Here is a 22,333-nt window from a genome sequence, read left to right as displayed (position 1 = left end):
TATTTTCAAGATGGAAGCGTTCTTAGCAATTTTTTGTCTTTGATTGTAAAATTTTGCAAATTTTACGTCTGTTTTCGCGTGATTCAAAGAAATGGACGACTATGAGGATGACGAAGGGAATATGTGGGACGGTGGACACGATGGGGGAGATGTAATTGTCTCTTTTATTTGAATTTCTTGTTTTTAGAAGCTTCCATTGCACTATGTGCAAGAACTAAATCTTCACGATAACTGCGGTCCTGTTATATTTACCATTATTGCATGGAATTATGGTAGCAAAAGGGTTCTGGGAAGGTTTCACTCAAAATTTTTCTGAGGAAAGTGAAGATTTCATTCTGAAGTGAATTTGCTCTTTTATTAAACATTAGTCTATAGAGGTTGCTTCACTTCACACTGCTCGCTTTAAAGACAAGATTCTATAGTCTATGCTAGAACATCTCTATGTTTCTAGACATTTGATATACAGTCAAACCTCGTTATCTCAAACTCGATGGAACCAAGAAAAAACTTTGAGATATCTGAGGATTCGAATTATCGAGGGTAAAATACTTATAAAGAATAAGTGGATGGGACTTCCAAATCACTTTGACATACCCATGATATTCTGCAGTTTCTAGTCACTTTGTACCATTATGGACTTCTAACCAGAAAATCTGTTTATGGATTGACTCTTTATAGGTTTACAATTGGAGAATGTTGTACTCAATTAAGGGAATCCAAAACTTTTTTACTCTAGATCCCAATTGTCCATCATGCTAAATGAATGTTTGCATGAATACAGAAATGACAGATCCATCAGGGGGGAGGGACCCTCGGCCTCCCCATCCTTAATCAGACTTTAAATTTATGGAGTTTTAGCTCACCTCAATGAAGTTGAAGTTGGTGGAGGGGGGAGGCTTAAATGTGATACCCTTGGCGTCAGCATCCAAGGTTAAAGTTTTTGGAGCATATCTCTTTATTTCTTTTCAAGAACTTCTATGCCCTATATCAGAGGTGCATGGATGATGCTACTAGTATGTTTAATTATACCAGTCAAGGTTTCAGATGCTGCAGTATCAGCTAATGAATGAGTAGGTTAATGTTTTTTGGAGCAGGTTAAAGTTTTTGGAGCAGATCTCATTTCCAAGTACTTATAAGCCCTCTATCAGGGGCTGACAAATAGATTTTTTAGGCACTTGTCCAAGGGCAAGTGCATGGTCAAAATTCACTTGCCCTACCTGAATATTTGCTTGTCCCACCATAAACTATTATCATATTTATATATATTTAAAAAAAATAGAAGACAAATACTGAGTAGATCATGCAAACCCCTGTAAAAGCTTTAGATCTATGACTTGCATATGGATTTTATTTTTTTCAAGTCACTTGCCCATGGGCAAGTAGTTGATAAAATTTCACTTGCCCACCCTTAAAATTCACTAGCCCCGGGCATCGGGCAATGGGATTTGTCAGTCCCTGCCTCTATTGACCAAACTTGCATGATGATACTTCTAAGAATGCTCACTACTGAACTTGCTTTAGATGCTGGGTCTGACCTACATTTCCAGATGAGTGACCAGGTTAAAGTTTTTGGAGCAGGTCCATTACCAAGAAACTATAAGGCTTATTTGAAACCAACTTGCATGGATGATGCATCAAGGATGCACACTGCCAAAGTTGCTTTAGATGCTGGATTTGACATATTTTCCAGATGAATGACCAGGTTTTAAGTTTTTGGAGCAGATTCATTCCAGTTTAACTTAAAGCCCTACCTAGAACAAACTTGCATCAAGGGTTGAACACTCTCAAACTTGCTTCAGATGCTGGATTTGACTTACATTTTCTAGATGAGTGACTAGTTAATATCTGACCAAAACTGCCCTAATGTTACATCTAGGGATGCACACTACTAGATTATATAGTTTAGTGTGAGACTCTGCCTTACTTAAAGATAACATTCCTTGAGGTGAGCTCTGTAATCTTTGATTACCTATGTTTTATTGTTAATAGTCACCAGAGGAAGATGAAGAGGATGAAGAAGAGAAGTTTGCTGCCCAACAGGAGTGCTTGGACTTATTCTCATGTAAAGATTACATTATGGAACCAGGAGTGTTTGGCACACTGAAAAGGTAATGGGAAGAAAAGATTAAAAACATGAATTAAAGAGTATATACCCTGGTAGATTGTATTTTTTTTTTTTTACATTGCATCATTTTTCCTTCTCATGATAAAAACTTCTAGTTTATTTTGAGTTAAAAACTACAACAGAATACTACATTAATATGTGTTCTCATTTTTTAGAAGCATAACAAGTTATATGACATAGATTTTTTATTTGATTTACTTTTTAGTGTAACAGTACAATCATATCAGGTTATCAGAAAATTGGAGGTTGAGAATTTTGTAGAAAGTATAAGAAATCTGTTTGCATTCTCTCCAGATTCTTGCAAGCTGGTGGATCTCCAGAAAAAGTGGTAGAGATGTTGTCTGATAATTACACAGCTGTAGCTCAGACTGTCAACCTGTTAGCCGAGTGGCTCATTCAAGCAGGTGGGGATCAGGCATTACTGGGTCCTTCATGTGAATTAAGCCAAAATTTATAGGGGTTATTTGTTATGATGAAGAAACCTTTATCATTTATTTAGAAACAATTCAGATTTCAGAGATAATAAGCTTGTATTATATATATATTTAACTTCTAAGGATTAAATTTTCAAATCTTAAAAGTGTGGCTTTTTAGCTCATCTGGTCAATTGCCCGAAGGCTTTGATGGACTTTTCTGATTAATGTTTGTATGTCATCCGTCTATCTGTTATCTTTTCACATTTTTGACTTCTCTAGAATAACTAAACTAATTTCAACTAAATCAGCTCAAAGCATCCTTGGTTGTAGGGGATTCAATTTTGTTGAAATGAAGGGTCCACCTGAAGGGGAGATAATCAAGAAAAGGCTAAAATTAGGGTGGAAGTCTTAAAAAAAAATCTCAAGAACCACTGGGCCAGAAAAGACCAAACTTATGTGTAAGCTTCCTGGCATAATGTAGATTCAAGTTTGTTCAAATCATGGCCCCAGGGTTAGGATGGGGCCACAAGAGGAGATCAGAGTTAAACATGGGATATTGTAGGAAAAATCTTCTCATGAACAGCAAGGCCATAATTGGTTAAACTTCAGTATCTTGAACACTGATATCTCGAATACCATGGATATGTCGAAGTTATTTGGAAGTCCCAACCACTTATTCTTTAAGTATTTTACCCCTGATATCTTGAATCCTCAGATATCTCAAAGTTTTTTCTTGGTCCCATCGAGTTTGAGATAATGAAGATTGACTGTGTAGGAAAGTTCTTATAAAATCTTTTTCTCATGAATAGCTAGGCCATGATTCATGATATTAAAATGCAAGCATTCTCAAGTAGTGTAGATTTAGTTCAAATCATGGACCCTGGTACTAGGGTGGGTCCACAATAGGGATCAAAATTTACATGGGAATATATGAGAAAAAATTTTGAAAAATGTCCTCGCTAACAGCAGAGCCATTATTAGTTGTATTAATGAGCATGTATCCTCATGTAGTGGAAATTCAAATTTGTTCAAATCATGGCCCCCCCAGGGGTACATGTAAGATAGGGTCACAAAAGAGGATGAAATTTTTACATGGGATTGTAAAGGGGGAAATCTGAAAAATCTTCTCAAGAATGATAGGGCTATGATTAATGATATTAAAATGCAAGCATTCTCAGTTGTGAAGATAAAAGTTTCAAATCATGGTCCCCTGGGTAAGGATAGTGCACTGTTCTGAAGAACAGTAGGGCCAAGGTGACTCAAGTGAGCCCTGTGGTCCATGGACCTCTTGTTTCTAGAACTCATGAACACATTCATCAAAGTGGGAAAATGTTCCAGCATAGTTAATATGAAAGAAATAACTTTTTGGTTTTAAAACAATGAAAATAATAACTGCTGACTTGTGAACAAGTAATTTTGAAAAATGTTTGATTTTACAGGTGTGGATATCAAAATTGTGCAGGAAATGGTGGAGAATCATCTGAAGACAATGATTATGAAACACTTTGATCCTAAAAAGGCTGATTCTATCTTTACTGATGAGGGAGAGGTAATGAAGAACATGCGGACTGGCTTATAATGTATTAAAATATTTACTCATAGATTGAAATAAAGTCTCAATCTGAAATTTTGTACAGTAAAATAACAGTTATAGTGAATTGCTGGGATACTTGTAGACTCCTTCATGGTTAGCTGAGATGATTGAGTTTCCTACATGGAGAGAGTTGTTTTACAAGCTGGCAGAAGAGTACCCAGACTGTCTAATGCTTAACTTTACAGTCAAGGTAAGACATTTTGTAAGGCAGTATGTTTATTTTCCACATTGTTCTTGTTATTCTGACAGTCCTTCAACCAAGTTCATTCACAAATGACATAAACAAAAAAAAGAAAAAAAGAAATCAATGAAAAGGGTGGATTGAAAACTGTAACCAAAAATACATGCATGTAAAAACTATACATGAAATAATGTGAGAATTTTTTATCTCTGTAGTTAATATCAGATGCTGGCTACCAGGGGGAGATAACCTCAGTGTCCACAGCCTGCCACCAGATTGAGGTTTTCTCACGAGTTCTGAGAACATCAATCACAGGGATGCTGGAGGGAGGGGAGGAAACAATCACCAAAAACCTCCCAGAATTCACAGTTTGTATCATTTCCATTGTGTTAGATTTTCATGTTTATTTGTAGTATGACCTACGTGTATATGTATTGTATAAATTTTGTTGATTTCAGTATGAATTAATGATTTGGACAAAAAAATATTGTTCAGTGCACTTTATTTACTGAATGAGTCAGTGAAAAGTAAAGAATTAATTGTTAATCTTTAATACTGGATACTCAGAAATGGTAAAATTTCATATCACACTGAACCTACAGTTTACATACATGTATTCATGTACTTGTAAGAGCCAGCCTATTTTTCAAAGTTAATTCAAGTGACTTTAGCTTAACACTTATTGGATCTGCATTAGGTTAAGTTTTCAAGTGAATTTGGGTAAATGCATATTTGATCTAAATTAGGTTAAGTAAACCTTCAACCCTTGTGGCTTAACTGAACCCTTATGATCCCCTGAATGGAATTGCTGTGTAGACATGGCAAATAGTGGGTTAAAGTGATATTAGTTAAAAGTTTGAATAGGCCCAATATGAAAGTAATAAATAAAAAACTTAGAATGTCCATAGGAATTTACATGTATCTAGAAATGATGTCAACAAGGAAGTCGACTTAAATACAATATTAATGGATTTGTGTCTTTTATAATAAAATTCCCTGATTTAATCCAATACTTTTGTGAAAATTTCTAATGCAACTGTATTGAAAGTTTCATAATGTCTAGTATGTATACATTTGACTTTTAGAAAATGGTTTGTCATGGAGAACACACATACCTGTACAGTCAGGTTCTGATGCACATTCTGGCCCAAGAAACCAAGGGTGGATCCAACATTCGACGATTATGTCAGGAGTTACAGAAAAGTGCCCAGGCCAGGTCAGGAAAATTATACTTTTTATCACTGGTATACTTTTTTGATGATTCTGGACTCGGTCTGTGATTTCAAGGAAGTATAATTTTAAGGAATAATTGTCTTTTTTTGTTGTTTTTTTTTTTGTTTTTGATGTGATCAAGCAATTGGCTTGTGTGATAATTTGCATAACTGCCAAAGGCATTTATGCAGAAATTATCATGCAAGCCAATATTTACATGACTCCGTGAATCACATGATCCAACCCCCCCCCCCCCCCCCCCCCCTTCCACTTCTCTCTGTCTCTCTCCAGCCCCACACATGATATCAATGAACCGATAGCTTTATGAAAAAAATCATTTTTTCTTTTATTTGTAATTTTATTGCTTGATCATCATCATAAAACCCCAAAACCAGACAGTTATTCCTTATATGTCCCTAAATCACATGATCCAAGCCCCACCCACTTCTCTCTCTCTCTCTCTCTCTCTCCAGCACACGCACATGATATTTTTAATCACGTCTATCAATGAACCGATAGCTTTATGAAGAAATCAAGTTTTTTTTTTTATTATTATTAGTTTTATCTCGGAGAAAGAGATTTTAAAAAGTAATATTAAAAAATACATGTATACTGAACAGATGTAAACAATTCTGTATTGCTGATATCTTGTATATTAATTTGTGTTGACCTGCTGTGATTATTTATTTCAGAGAGATGGATGTGACTCCCATTACACTGGCCCTCAGTGGGGCGGCTGCTTATCCCAGGGCGTGTCAAGCCCTCTCCTCCATGTTGTCTAGAAATGCCCTGAACCCAGCAGATATCACTATTGTAAGCTATCTCGTATATTAGTGTAGAAATAATCCATGTAGTCTAGAAGTGCTCTGAATCCAACAGATATCACTATTGTAAGCTTTCTCAGATACCAGTGTAGAAATATATCAATCTTTGTCATCCATGTTGTCTAGAAATGCATAAGAAAAACATTCTTAGTGAAAGAAACATCATTATTACTAAGTATTTTAAGTGGTACTTTTTTTTCCAGTTGTATAAAATGTATATGGAGATGAACCCTCCTCCTGTGGACCTGATTCGAGTTCCTGCATTTTTGGGTACCTTGTATCACTTTTTTTTTTAAATCACAATATTAATACAGAAAGCAGAGATAAAGTTTCAGTCTCCATTATTTTTGCTACAAGCAACAATGGTGTAGATTTAACCACAACTTCTGTGGAAATAACATTTTTATAAACTTTTTTGGATTATTCTTGAAAATAGAAGATTTTACATTTACTAAAATAAATTTCAAACAATTTTTTCCTACTATTGGTTTGATGAAAACCAGCAACTCACCATGAAAGATTGAAAATTATTGCATTCATACCAAAACTTGAAGAAAAAGATCAAAACCAAAAATAACAATAAAGCAAAACCAAAATTAAGAAAAAAGCTTAAAAATTTGAGTAGGCAATGAAATTTTGAGTTTTAATCTGTATTGAAACAAAGATTGCTAATTGACAATTCTCTTTTTCTTGTCTATTTCAGAGCTTTTAATTGATGCCCTTTTCAAACCTTCATCCAGAGTGAATCCTGAACACAAATCTAAATATATATTTGTCTTGTCCTACGCAGCAAGTGTTACAGAAGTATATAAAAAGGTCAGTTCAACTAAGACCTTTATAAATGCCAAAAAAATCAAATTTTGTTCCAATTTGTGGAGCAATTCTAGCATGACCTTTTTTTTGTAAAATTGTAATTCTGGATCAGACTTCTGCAGCTTTGAGAAGAAAATAGAAATCAAAGGCCTGAAGGGCCTGAGAGTTGACTCGCTCGAGTTTATTGAGCTTTTTCATACAACATGTCATCATGCCTTATATTCAGTTTTTATTGCATCTTAAGAAATTGAATATCAGGTCTCCATGATTGGTTATAAAAATTAAGGGCTTCAAATCAATCCCATCTCACATGAGATTTTTTAAATTTATTTAAAGTTTGGGTTTGTAAATACTCAATGTGACAAAAATAACAACATTTTGAATAGGGATCCAAATACAACTGTTTAAATTTGAACAGGTCTCAATTTAACCCCCCCCCCCCCAAAAAAAAAAGTAAATAAAGGTGAAGGGTTTTAGTATCTCCCATCTTTTTAAGTCAAATGAGTTCTTTAAAAAACTTCTCTTCAGTATTTTTTAATTATAATTATCATAAATCTTACTAGATCTCAGTGTTCTATTAAGAAAAAAAATACAATAAAGTGAAATAAAAACGAGGGGAACAGGGAAAATCATGTTAAAAAGGGAGACAAAGTATCATGGAAAAAATATTAACATTTAAACATAAGATAAATCACTTAAAAACAACCTCAGCAATGGAAAACAAACATTAGATATCTATGGGAAAATTTTTCAAGATCCGCTTAACTATATACATGTATTCACACAATTTTACTTTAATTTAAGCATTATGATTATGTTTATGTTAAGTAACGTATAATAATTTAATATAACATTGTGGAAAGCAGCACTGCAAACCTGGATTCTAAAAATAAATTAAGCACACTAGCTGCAGTGGTCTGTGTTATAAAGTAATTACGTCAATGATTCACACTACAAACCTGGATTCTAAAAATAGATTTTTCAGGCACACTAGCTGCAGTGAATGAGAACAGCAGGTGTGTGTGTTAGGGACTATTCTAGGTGAATGATAAACTTCAGATGGGAAGATTAGATCCGCCTAACTTGCTTGCACATACTAGTATGAATATAAGCATACGCAGTATTTGTATATGCATTGTACAGATATTTAATCGAATTTTTCTTTAAAAAAAACTGAACACATAAATAATGTTACAATATGAAATTTTATACTGTTTATACCTAAGTTTAAGCAATCACTCAAACAAAAGCATTTTTTTGCTAGAACTATCTTATTTGGTGTATGAATCACCTAGATGAATGAGTGATAATTTTTACACTTACAGCTGTGATACCAATGAGTCGCTCTGCGAGCCGACTCAAAAATGATTTTCACAGGAAGAAATTTACATATTCCTGTGCTTTGAATTATTAAAAAATAGCAAGGTTCATAAAAAAAATTGTATGCATTCATAATCATACATACTGTACGTCTTCTTAGGGTCAAAGGAAGAATATCAATAAAGATGAGCTGAAGCCCACAACTCAGGCCTTAGAACGAGTGCAATCTCTGTGTGCTGAGAACAAAAGCTCATCCGAGCTTATCTCAGATATCAACACTCTCTTCCTCAATATCAAGTAAGTCTTGTTTTATTTCTGTATGTTTGATTTATGCACCCTATTATCATATAAAGTAATTAAATCATCAGAAAAAGGAGTGCTCACCTGTTATTACTATATCATGTTGAAAGTAGATCTGAATCACCAGTGTGCTTTCATTTTGACCAGATTTCCGGTGATTGCTTACGGAGTCCTACGCTGGGTGGATTATACTGTATCAGATGCTAGTTACTTCAAACTCAACACAGACCACACACCTTTACACCTGGTTCTTATCGATGAAGTGAGTCCTAGTCTTTGTATTTCACATGTCTTAATAAATCATAATTCTTCAAAACTAAATATGTATTTACTTTAAATTTGCTATTAATACATGTTTCTTCCATCCATGTATAACTTTTTATTCCCTCTGAAGAAATACATAATCTTTATTAATACATAATCTTTATTTTTAAGAAATGATTGGGTAAGGAGTTTTAAAAAAGTTATTTGTTAAAATTAAAATGTATCTTATTACAGATTGTTACGAACCATACTCTACTACATCAGCCAGCCCTGGACCTCTTCATCAGAGTTTTCGAGTCTTCATTTGAGGATCTAGAGGTGCTTTTTAGGGTAAGTTCTAAAGAAATAGAGAAACTGTTTGCTCTGCTCCCGATTTGTATTATTTCAAAGAACTTTTGAGCTTGACTGCTGTTTGTTATCTCCATGTTTCATGTATGTCTATAGATCGTGGATTATTAGAATACTAGCAATCTTGTTTTAATTCTTGCTTTATTTGATTCCAACATTGCAGTTGGAACTGAAGAAGGCAGTCCTAGACCGAATGGTTCATCTCTTTAGTCGAGGCTTTGTTATTCCTGTTGTGACGTACATCAAAAACTGTCTGGATAAACAGGACACAGATATTTCACTCATCAGACATTTTGTTACAGAGGTCAGAATTTTCAATAATTTTACAAATTTGGTTTTCAGGCAATGTCTTTTTTTTTAATCTCTGTACCAAACTGCTTGGGTGCTATAGTTTTATTGCATTTCTGATAAAAACAGATCTTGTAGTTTATGTACATGAATATATTCAATTAAAACAAGCTAAAGGCTTTTCTGGATTTATGTGTAGTATAAATAAATCACTTCACAGGTTGCTAGAAATTGGAATTCAAAAAGTGTTATAATGGCTTTTCATCTTATTATTAATCTGCAAAAACCTTATGCAACTGAAAGACAAATGTTATCTCTGACCATAGGGTCTGCTACAGTAATGATGCATATTGTTTGGGCAAGGGCAAGGATATCATGAGTTATGATGAGTATCATTTCTGTAATTAGAAGGGTAATTATGAATGATATTGTAAACCAATATTTTGCAGGTTCTGGATATTATTGCCCCACCCTACACTCCTGAGTTTGGCCAACTGTTTTTGCCCCTAATAGAATGTAGGGACATCACAGGTTCCATACGATCAGATGATGGCAATGACCCCGTCTCAGAGTTTATATGTAAGAATCTTTATCTGTTAGTAAATATCATATACATCTAACATGTGCATATACTAAAACATGTATCTAAATATATATGTAATATGTACTTTCATATAACTAAGAATTTCTCCTTGTAAGATTTTTTAAATAATAAGTAAACAAGAAAAAACTATTCAAGTATGCTTAAAATAATAAATTTTACATTTTGATGTTCTTTCATTCCAATATTCTTTCTGAAACAAAAATTTTCACTCTCTTTTCCTTATTTTCAGTGCATTGCAAATCATAGCGTCAGATTTCTCAGTGGACATTGTGCTAATTAATGTCTCAAATGGGGCTATAGTCAGCATTGGCTTGTGGAATTTCCAGGAGAAAGTGATTTCCAAGTGCATGAAAGGTTCCGGGACTTACTGGAAAAGGAATCTTTCCTCTTTAGGACCAATTAGAATGCTTACAATCAGGACTGTAAACATTCTCAATATAGGTCAAACAGTATCATAAAGATATCTTGTTTTATTACTGGCATGTATATATGCATGTGCTATGTTGTCATATAAACGTGCCAATAAAATAAATGCAAAATTAATCTTGGGCATAAATTACTTCTTTTGGACAGTGTAATTAGAATAAATGTTCTGATTGGCTGCAGAGTTGGTGGTAAATTGCAGTACCTTGTGAGACTCCATGAGGTACCACCAACTCTTCGATAACACTGACATTATCATTCCAGGGAAATCTTGTTTTGCCCAGCTTTTCCTGTGGTGTATTTCAGGCCAGTACTAAATAAATGTTTCATCAGGTGGTATACTTAAAGTACAAAGTCAGGAAGAGCCAAAGACTCATCTTAGAAATATACGTAATGTTGAAAAAGAAAACCTTGACAAACAGGGCTTTACAATGTGCTATAAATATAAATAATCTTTAACCTTTTACTTTGATTTTTGAGCAATTGCCACTGCCATAAGATCTGCGAATTCTTTTTCTTTGTATATTTGGGTTTATATGCCCAAGACTCTGTGGTCAAAAAGTGTTTTTTTTTTTTTTTTTTTTTTTTTTTTTTTTTACAAATGACCTTGACCTTTGGCCTCAAAGTCTGTCGTCTTCCTCTGATCATTGATTACCTTTGTCATGAAAACGAAGTTTTTCACATTAAAAATTGAAATAAGCCAGAGTTCTTCAGACAAAGCTGAAAATGTTAAAACAGTTTAAGATTATTCCTGACAAACAATTCTCCCTTTCAAATCAACATTTCTCATATGTATAAGGAAAAAACTAGCATTTCAGTTTTATTAGTTCCATAGATATCCAATCAGTTTGAAAACTAAATTTTCACATAATTTTTCTATTATATACTTTAAAACAAAATGACAACTCCCATATCATTGGATATACATGTAAATTCAATAGTAGATAAATAATTCACTACTGTTTGAGATGTTTTACAGGCTGAGGCCGCCTTGTCACATGACTGTCATGTGATCAATATTTACAAATAAAATTAGCTTCAAAATATGTAACACTGTATAAAATATAAATGTATCTGTACAAAACACAGGATGCACAACATTGATTTATTTGTACACACCATTATCAATAAATTATTTAACCATTGTTATTTACTATGGTGAAACATAGTATACACACGCTGTGATTACACAAAATGAAATACAGTAAATTTCAATGCACACACACACAAATACACACACTTGAATCTTGCCTTGAATGATACAAGTAACATAGCAGTTTTATAAAATCCCTTAACTGGCTAAGAGATCATCAATTCTACAGCAATTACTAGGGGTAAAATCAGCAAAACATATTCTGAACTCCTGAAGCTGCCTTCGTCACCCACACTAACTGGGGTACCTTGTCTTTGCCACAAATCCTGTTATGCCAGTTTATAGACCAAGAGACCTTAAGGGTCTATATTGCTAACCACAGAGAAAGCTGATGTGTTAATACTTAATGTGGAGCAAGCAAAAGATATTATAGAATCAAATGTATACATTCAATTAGGTTGCCAGCAATCCTGGCATAAAATTAAGTTAATGCAATTTAGTCTATGCAATGGAAGAAATTGCCAGCTCTGATTAACATGTAAATTTACAGATTAGTGAAGATAAATTTACATATAAAATTATTAACACAAAGTTAGGGGCCTTTACTAAAAAATTCTTTCTGAAGTGTAGAGGTTTTTCACCCATGCTGCCTTATATAACAGAATTCTTCAACATATCAGCCTCCAAACTTGTAAGTATTTGGCAAAGATTTCTTTTTTTTGGTGAGACGGTTAATAAGTAAATTTGATCTGATACACACAAGAAAAAAAACAACTTTTGAATGAAAAAATTCAAATGAAGATAGTTTTAGCTTACCCCATCCAAAAACACTGCCTATCTTATAGAGTGAAACTCCCTGGGGATTTACCAGTGTTTGATATTAAATGAATAGCTGGACTTCTGTCAGTGCTAAGTACAGCAATATGTATAATGGTCATCTCACTATCATAAATTAATGCTTTTTATTTTGTATATTATCACATCAAACATCACAGGGTGTCAAGTACTGTAGTTCTTCCACTATATTAATAAAACATTAAGGTCTTACAGTAAGTTTCTTACCTAAATCATAGTTTTCTTACCCCTAAAAAATATACATGTAGTTCATACATACAAATGACTGGCAGTCACGTGACTTGAATTAATACATTTTATAAATCTGCAATCTCTCCCTAGATCTCAGGGGATTTGCTTAGCAACATGTTCAAAACTAAGATAGTTATCCAAACATAAAAATTGAGAATTGTACGACATCTACATTTTCAACAAAGGGTTTAACACACCTCCCCCACTGAATTTCCTGCTTTTAAATTTTTTTACCGTACATATTATGTATATGTACATGTCAATTTTTAAACATTAAATTCTGGTGTTAATATTGTATCATATATTACAAGGCTATTAAATCCAAATCATGAACTCAACTCTTAACACTGGACTATCCTGAACACTGAATGTGCATCTATACAAACACTTAACTCTATAAGAAATATTTCACTTCAGGGAATGAAATCGTGTACATTTACACTGCATTAACAAATGAGTATTAGCTTGCTGGTTTTTAAGAATGGAAAGCTTGGATATGTGAATGAAACTCAGCAGATGGCTTATACTAATACATATAATACTAGAATTGTCTACCACCCATCAGTTCAACACATTCTCACACACACATACACTAGCACTGTAAATCATTCCCTCCAGGAAATTCTTGTCTTGTATTTTGTTTTTGTTTATAATAAGTAACACAGCTGACAAAATTCAGCCTGTTTTTGGGAACTTCCTCCATGGAACCTATCTTTCATGGAGTAGTGTCGTCCTGGGCGCAGATCTTTCTTTCAGCTGTTTCCTGTGACAGTCGCCTACATATTGGAAGTTTCTGTCACTTCTGTATATCCAAGCTTAGAGGAACTTGGAAAAATATATGTGGCTGGGGTTTACAGAATTACATCACACACTTCAACACAGAAATGCTGAACAGCCAACTGGTCTCGACTGGAACCTGCCTAAACCATGACATGTTATCACTTGAGGAATGTTTTGTACAAGAGAGTTGATTTGCCCAGTGAGCGCTCCTGCTCCATCAAGAATAAAACGTCTCGTAATGTCACCCTTTTGATTCTCTGCCGTGTGCTGGTCTGCTAATGATAAAAATTACACATATGAAATAAACTACAAACAAGTGCTGAAACAAAATACAATAAATGCACGTGCATATTTACTAATGCATCTACATGCATGTTCAAAAGACATCTTACAGTTTTTGAAGATGAAGAACTGCCTCCATTGCTAACACTAAATCCTCCACTTCCGGTCTGTAAATAAACAAAGAAGATGTACATGTAATTAACTCAGATCCCTGTCTTTTTATCAGGTGTGAATCCATAACATACCAGGGTAGTGGACAACATGTAAGAAAATTCAATTTTCATAACAGGAAAATATAAACTGAGAATCCTCTGCCAGACTTACAGTACTAATCTCTCCAAAGTCTGTTTTCCTCTTTTTCCTCGGTCCTATAGCTGCCAGGGCTGTCTGGTTGGCCTCTTCCTGCCTCATCCTCTCTATCTCAGCCTGTTGTAACTATAGCACAAAAATACAATGACTAGTTTTACTTCCTGAACAATCAGTAGATTAGTTACATACTGTATACAGGAAAATTTTTGTCCCCATTTTATTTTCACCCCTTTCGCACTAATCACAGGTGGGTACATTTAAAACGGGGCGAATTCAAAGTACACAGTATAATTTCTTAAACAAAATTGTGACTGGGAGAATTTAAAACAGGGCAAAATTGTTTGCAAGTGTGAAAAGGTGAGAATAACACTGAGCAAAAATAACTCGTATACAGTAGTAATTTAAGAAGAAATGATCTGGTATTTAGTTATTCAACTCCAGATGTAAATAGAATATACATGTATTACACATATAACACAGTTTACACTGTTCGACACCAGAAACAGGATATAGTTCAGATCTTTTATATAGAGAAAAGTAAGTGAGCTTAAAAAATTATGAACCAGACAAATTTTATTTTACACCTTTTCTGCAAGTGGCCTTCATTTTATCAAAATGATCTCAATCAAGTCATGGTTGCAAAGGGGGGGGGGGGGGGGGGGGATAACTGAGATTCATTGAATTACTACCATCTAACCACACAAACATGAATCAAATATAGTAAAACTCATTTCACACGAACACAGATACAGCAAATTTACAGATATAAAGTTTTTATTCATTTTATTGTCATTTGATTGGGAAAATTCTTAATAATTCCATGTAAAATGTTACAGTTATAATGAACAATGATATAACAAATTTCCAGTTATAACGAACTCTGATATGAATTTCTAGATATGGTGAATTAATTTTGTGTCCCATTGACAGGTTCTCCCAGGATTCAAGGTTTTTGAGAAGGATGAGTCCCAGCTAAATTTGACATGACCCAGAAAAATTATGTTGAGTCCCATTGAGTATCCTTCAACAAAAACCTTTATTTTCATAGACAGTTTGTTTTTGCAATAAATAAAATACAGTGTGTATGTATCTAAGCTATATCCCCAAATACGGGCATAATTAATTGATATAAAAATTCAATTAATTTATAAGTTTAGAACTACATGTAACAAACATATCAATAAGATGTCAAACTACCCATCATTTTGAAAAACTGTTAAAAAATCAATTATCTAAAATTGAAATTAAATTTTTTAACCTGTAATTTTTTTAATTGTCTTAAATTTGCTAAATTGAAAATAATCGCTTTAAAGAGTAAATACGCTTGATTTTACTATGCTGTGCAAAGTATTGCACGATGAAAACCCCAGTTAGCCCCTTTAAAGTGATCTAAGGTAAGTCTTGTACTTCATATTTATCTTACACATTCAGTGGTATAACAGTTTTACTGCAATGATTATTTAGGTGATGCCTGATGCCAGTTCTTTTGCAGGTAAATGAATTAGAAATCATTTTCTTTATGGTTCCAGTAAAAATTCTAGTAAATATATCATTAGTACTCTAGGTAAATTATTTAGCAGTAATTCTCTACCTCTTTGGCTTTTTGTTTTATCTTTTGCTGCTCAGGGTCTTCATTTTTTGACCGACTCTGAAAAATATGAATCACATTATGTATTACATTAGACATCTAAAAAGTCAAAATGTAGAATTTTCACACTCAAATCAGTTCTCAAAACTCTACAAACCACATAAATTTCAGTTTACCTTCGCCGCCTTCATAATCTTCTCCCACTCCTGATCGTCGTGGCGTTTCTTTTCTAGTTTATCAAGTTCCTCGAGAAACTTTAATTGAGATTTGGCATCATTTGAAGCCTCAAATTTATCATTCATCTGGAAAAAAATGTAAAAAAGGTCACTTCTGATGAGAATCCTGTCTACAGAAACCAATTTTGCACTGCTGAATACTAGTTATTGATATAATCTTTTACAGTACAAAGAAAGTGTCCAACTCTTTAATCAGTACCTTATATATTTCTATCCTATGTTCAGCTATGGTGTCGAGTTTCTCTAGCAGATCTCTGAGTCGTTCTTGTGTCGCATGTGAGACCAGATTAGCAACATCAGATGAGATGTCATCTAACCCATGCTTCTTGGCTGTTGAAGAAAGACAAGAATTACTATAGACAAATTCTGAAATAAATACAGCTGCAAATTCAGTATCTCAAACATCAATATCTCGAATATAAGGACATAAGTTGGAAGTCCCTAACACTTTTTCTTTATGTATTTTCACCCCAATATCTCAATACTTGCTAAGTTTTTTTTCTAGAACTAAAGTTCAAAATAACAAGGTTTGACTGTACATGTATAATCAGCTTCAAATTGAAATTGTGAACTGCCCTTAATCATGTTAGATGCTTGAATTAACATGACACTTAAGTGATCTCATCCCAATTATAGACAAAAAACTCCCTCAAAAATTTATAGAGGTGATATTACCTATTGCTGTAATTCTACTAAGTAAAGGTCCGTGATGCAGGAAAGCCTCGTCTTTACAAGAACGAATCTGTGTCCCAATGAAGTCAGCATTACTGGCCAAAATGTTCTTACTCTCTTCTGACAGATTGACACCACCCATGGTAGCCACATCATTAATGTCATCATCGTCCCTGTAACAAAACAGGTACGATGAACATTTAATTACAATAAACTTCTACAAAGAAAGCTTATCAGCTTTAATTAATTATTCAAATATAAACTTTCAAAATGATTCAATCTACCTTAAAGTAATATCTGTGAAAAGTATTTGTTGAAAAGTTTTCTAATAGATAAGGAAATCTTAACAACGGTGTAACAACATACAATGAAAAGACATGAAAAATGAAAAAAATTAACATTAGGGTACATGTATCACGGAAGAAATTTCTCATAAATAATTGTTACTGTGATAAGGTTGCAGACAGATTGGTTACTTCTACTATTAATGTCCTAGTCTCACTTACTTGAGAGAGTCATATTTGGTTTTCTCTTTGTGTGGGGTAGAACTCCGGGAGGGTGCTCCTGCCACACCTGGAAGGTGCTGAGTTTTCCCCGAGATTGCTGTCACAGTTTTAGGAATTCCAATCTATGAATATTTTCAGAGTCATGTCAAATATTCTGCAATATTCAGATGTGAGCCCCCCCCCCCCCCAAACATTATCCAATTAAACACAGTGTAACAATAAAAAAAACCCCACACAATTAAATAATCTATATAACAAGTTTAATCATGATTTACATCAATGACTCGTTCCATTTATCATTACACTGACACATTTTAATGTACAGGGTTACTAATTTGGATTTTGTAATTTGTGTGTCTCCAATTCTTTTGATTTAAAATATCCTTTGTATTCATTTGGTTTGCACTCAGTAAGAAGTGTGAGAAATATTGGGTCACACCAACTCATTTTAACATGGTTCTGACATTAAGCAGTGTGGTTCATAGAGCTTGATCTTATCGATATTTTGAAATATTCTATCTAAAACTACTTCAGAATTTACTATTATTGTTTTTTGGTGTTTTTTAAATAAAACTACATGTAGCTCTGAACTTCTTATCAACTATCTTCACTTGTAACTAAACCTATCAAGTTTCTGAAGAAAGAAAATTGTGAATATGTAAAAACATGCCAGCAGGTTGAAAGAAAGACAACTCTGGACTGAAAACACTGCTTAATAACAAGTCGGCAAAATCATGAGAGCAGCCAGAAAAGCAAGTTGATTTACAATTTTTGTTGTTAAACCATACTCACAATTGGTTGGCCTCGCACAGCTGCATGTTGACTGGACGGATGAGGAACTTGAGGGTGGACTAGAGTCGCCATGGATGCCACAGGATGAAGAACCTCCAAGGGAGGGGGCTTGACACCATCTATTGTCATGGTATTGGCAATTAATGCTTGGCGCAAGGCTGGCAGACTTTTCTACAACACATTGAGATTGTTTTTTAAAGCTAAGTTTTTGAGTTCTAAATCTATTTTAAAATGAATATTGCTTTGCAATTTATTTGAACAGGTTTTTGCTTTCCCTTCCCTTGATTTTAGCTGAATAAGTCCAATGTACGTCATAAATCTTTTACCTTAAGGAATGGCACTAAATATGGTTGAGGTGATGATCGAAGTTCTATTTGCAACTTCTCTGTGAATGTTTGAGGCTCCACTTTTCCATCCTAAATAAAATCAAAAATGTAGAGTTTTTCCCCATTATACAAACTAGTACTGTCCTAAGAGGATTAAAAAGCATATCTGAAAATTAATATGTAAGAACTCTAAAGTACACTGTATTACAAAAAAAAAAAATTAATTACATTGTTATCATTTGCATTCCTGAACTTCTCTCAATGCACTTAAAATATACATGTACAACCTTGACATATCAATTGATATTTTTTGCTTCTTGGAGGTATAAAAACAAAGATTGGTAACTATTAACAGCAGTGTAACTCACAATAAGGCCCTGGATCAGCTCTCGAACATTTTTGACAGTTTGTGGAGGTTGACTCTGAGCCAATTTAATGAGAGTAGACAGAAAATTCTTGCATTTTTTGACATTGTCAGGGGGCTGTTGAGGTGCACCTACAAAAGAAAAAAAAAGTTCTTTAACACATGCTCAGACTCTAATTTAAAAGTCATTAAATCTTGCAAGAATGTTTTTCAGATGGAATTTCAGATAAAGATCTCTGCCAATAGTGACTACAACATTCTACAATAGTGTTTCCTAAATGGTGTTAAAGGGTACATACTTGTTGGCCTCCTACCTGACGCCGTGGAGTGGATGGCAGTCCCAGGAGGGGCAGTGCGGACCAGACTGGGTACAGGGGTGGCTGTAGAGACAGTGCTTAGGTGGACCTGTCGGGGGATTCCCTGCTGTGCAAGGGCTGAGTTAGGAGGCTGAATTGTCACTATCTGTTGAGGGCGACCTGGGCCAGGAGAATTTGAGGGCTACAACAAACAACCACATCAAATACATGCAATGAACATCATTTTGCAAGAAGCATTTCTGTCAACCCCCCCCCCCCCCCCAACTTTCCAACATGGAAAAGATTCTATTTTTACACCATTACTACTAATCATGAACAGAAGTGTTGCTTTTCAGACATATATTACATAGTGGTTGATTTAGTATGCATAATTACTATCAAGCATCATTTGTAAAGTATGGGATAAAACACAAAGGTGCAGGTACCTGGGCACAATAAAAAATTTCTCAAGTAATCAAATTCTTTCATACCCATGGAATTAGTGATCTTAAAATTATTTGTCCTGCATATCATAGACATTTAATGGTGTATCTAAAATTTAAAAGCATTTAAAATTAACTAACATAGCAATATACATACATGTATTTGACTACACATATCACTCTTTGTGTATCATATGTACATGTATCATACTTACTCTAACATACATACGGTGCCCCGTTGCACTGGTTGCTGGAGGTTGCTGGATGACAAAAACTAGTTGTCCTTGCTCATTCCGTACAATCTGAGCTCCAGGAGGTATCTGAACACCAGGGGGCAGCGCAATGGTGTTTTGCTACAAAGTGTATTAAAACATTACTATATTCAAGCGGTAAAATTCATACTGAACTTTTCTCCTGAATATAGTTAAGTAAAAAATACACCGTAAGATATAAAACAATGATAAATACATTTCAAATAATTCATAGCCCTCCCTCCCCCCCAACCCAAAGAAAAGGGATATTAAATGGTGTCTGATTATCTATCTATTATTAATAATATATTTTAAAGTATGAAAGATGTTATCTTATTACCAGTTTCAAGAAACTCATTTATCATTGTACTAAAGTTTTCATTATTCTGTTGGTGTTTAAATTTTCAATACTGAAAGCATTAAACTAAGAAATAACTTCCAATCAAGACAGTTGACCAAGTACATTAATTACTTTTCCCTGCACAATGAACAAGTTCCTCAAAATATCAGTAGTGTGTATAGTTATTCCCCTTACATGTGAATTGATATTAGCAGATACAATAGTTCTATAATATAACTTAAACTATACTATATAATCAGCTACAGCTCTAAAGGATAAGATCATATATGTATTTGCAACAGGGATGAACAATTTTGATATATACATATTATACTTAGAAGACCAAACATGCAGAATGCATTAAAAAATTTCTACTTGTCAGACAGCTGAAGTTTCAAATATTGCAGCATAAAATTTATAGACTTTATTTCTAAAATAAGACTTCTGTATACTTCACTATTATAATGGAAGAGTATAATTTTTTAATTTATATGAATTTTTCTTTAAATATAAAATTTTTCATAGGATGTCTTTATCATGTTTATAGTGATATCAAATTAAAATTCAGCAAATTGTGATAGATTTTTTTTTTTCAAAATATAATACTTGTACATTAATTTGGGAATTTGGCCAATTGATATATGAAAAACAAAATTCTTTTCAATAATGGTCCTAGATCAAAAATAATACTCTTATGACTTGATATGTAGTCCCCCACCCCTAACCTTTTATTATTACTAAGAGAAATAAATCGCTCCCAGGTTATTTAAAGAATTCTGCACATACTAAACATTCACTTGGCATGGAATATCAGAATATTTTGTCTTGTTAATTTTTTTTTCACCAATATAATTTAATAAAATAAATAGATTACAAGTCTTATTTATTCTCCTTCTCTAACCAACATGAAGAAACTTTGTCCCTTTCATCCATATACCAGACCAGTGGATAAATGTATTAAAAGTATGTACTATTTTAAGATTACATGTAGAAATTCACCATAGAGATTGGTGATTGCCCCTTTAAAGCATTTATAAAAAAGCCTAATAATAAGTATTCTTTGTTGTTGAAAAAAAAAATGCACACCGTTGTTCCTGGTCTTGGTGCTATACTAATTTGCTGAGGTCTAAAAGCTGCAGTTGTCATTCGCGGATTAATATTTTTGCCTTGAGTCATTTGAACTGTTCCTGTTGGACGTGTGGCAACAGTGCACCCACTCACAGACACTACATGCATCTGTGAACTAGAAGATTGAGTTGTGATAAGTTGAGGTTGCATAACAACTTGTGATGGATGAGTTTGTCCAGGTGTCCTAACTGTAATCACACTTGGATTTCCTGTAACAACTGGTCCTTTTCCCTGCACTAACTGAACATTTGGTTGAGGCACATTGTGTGGTGCACCAGGCACAGGTTGTATTGCTAAATGGTGCTCCTGTTTAACACCGAATCCTGAGCTTGGAGATCCTGTCTCCTGTTTCACACTTAACACCCCTGTCTGGGGTGAACCAACAGGTTCGTGTTTGATATTCACTATTTGAGTTGGTCCAGGCTTCACATCCTGACTAGAAATTTGGTTTAATGGACTGTTATGTGTAGACCTTATAACAGGTTTATGATCACTTGCATTAAAATTAGCACTATTTGCAGAATTCACATTTGGTAAATTTTGTCCATTGTTTATCACAACTTGATTTGGCGTTGATGAGCGTACATTTGCGACACTGACACTGTTAAGTTGTCCTTGAACTGATGGTGATGGTGAATTACGCGAGTTTGTAATGGTTGGTGATTGAGAAACAATTCTTACATGATTCACAGGCACTGGCGAGTTCCTATTGATATTATTGGCATTAACTGATAAACCACCTCCTTCACTGGAATTCACATTCGACACAATAGAATTTAAACCTAGTAACTGAGAATCAGAGTGAGATGCTTTTAGATGAGATATGTTTGCATTATTTAATGCTACATTATTTTGAATTGTCATATTCTTCGAAGCTGGTGTTGGGATGCTATGTAAATACACAGTTGAAGTACATGCTACCGGAGCATTAGCATTGCTTATATGATTATTGTTCATAGAAGCATCAGATATAGAATGTGCAGTGTCCTTATGTGTTGTGGAGGCTAGCTGTGACTCCAAAGAACCAACTAGGGCATTAACAGCATTCTCGTCGATTTCTGTTGACAAAATATCGTCGAGACTGTTCGTGGTCGCCATTTCATTCCACAGCACAACTTCAACTGAAGTA

The 22,333-nt window shown here is 34.0% G+C and overlaps 2 protein-coding genes across 3 annotated transcripts; one reads left to right on the top strand and one right to left on the bottom strand.

Annotated features, from left to right (window-relative positions):
• Window positions 1–7: 7 nt before the first annotated feature.
• LOC133172583 (negative elongation factor D-like) lies at window positions 8–10,832 on the top strand. The gene is made up of 16 exons (XM_061307506.1): window positions 8–151; window positions 1,990–2,108; window positions 2,420–2,529; window positions 3,981–4,090; window positions 4,218–4,325; window positions 4,532–4,684; window positions 5,402–5,532; window positions 6,221–6,341; window positions 6,556–6,622; window positions 7,056–7,168; window positions 8,646–8,782; window positions 8,933–9,047; window positions 9,284–9,379; window positions 9,561–9,701; window positions 10,135–10,264; window positions 10,519–10,832. The coding sequence occupies exons 1-16, from the start codon at window positions 92–94 to the stop codon at window positions 10,533–10,535; spliced, it is 1,728 nt and encodes a 575-aa protein (XP_061163490.1). The 5' UTR covers window positions 8–91; the 3' UTR covers window positions 10,536–10,832.
• A 687-nt stretch (window positions 10,833–11,519) lies between these two features.
• On the bottom strand, window positions 11,520–22,310 carry LOC133205246 (transcription initiation factor TFIID subunit 4-like). 2 transcript variants are annotated; one of them, XM_061341012.1, is made up of 14 exons: window positions 21,163–22,310; window positions 19,701–19,838; window positions 19,046–19,244; window positions 18,751–18,878; window positions 18,383–18,472; window positions 18,057–18,227; window positions 17,265–17,386; window positions 16,762–16,931; window positions 16,286–16,416; window positions 16,027–16,152; window positions 15,854–15,910; window positions 14,278–14,388; window positions 14,064–14,120; window positions 11,520–13,946 (listed from the first exon to the last, which is right to left on the bottom strand). In XM_061341012.1, the coding sequence occupies exons 1-14, from the start codon at window positions 22,300–22,302 to the stop codon at window positions 13,830–13,832; spliced, it is 2,757 nt and encodes a 918-aa protein (XP_061196996.1). In that variant the 5' UTR covers window positions 22,303–22,310; the 3' UTR covers window positions 11,520–13,829. The 2 variants fall into 2 exon arrangements, with proteins under 2 accessions (XP_061196996.1, XP_061196997.1); XM_061341013.1 differs by having other exon boundaries at window positions 11,520–13,943.
• Window positions 22,311–22,333: the final 23 nt, after the last annotated feature.

Source organism: Saccostrea echinata, unplaced genomic scaffold (assembly GCF_033153115.1).
Source record: "Saccostrea echinata isolate AGI-Se365-2 ecotype Australia unplaced genomic scaffold, CSIRO_AGI_Sech_v1 ptg000054l, whole genome shotgun sequence".
In the NCBI taxonomy this organism is placed as follows: Eukaryota; Metazoa; Mollusca; class Bivalvia; order Ostreida; family Ostreidae; genus Saccostrea; species Saccostrea echinata.
Note: the sequence above shows the minus strand (reverse complement) of the source record. Positions and strands in the feature narration are given on the sequence as shown.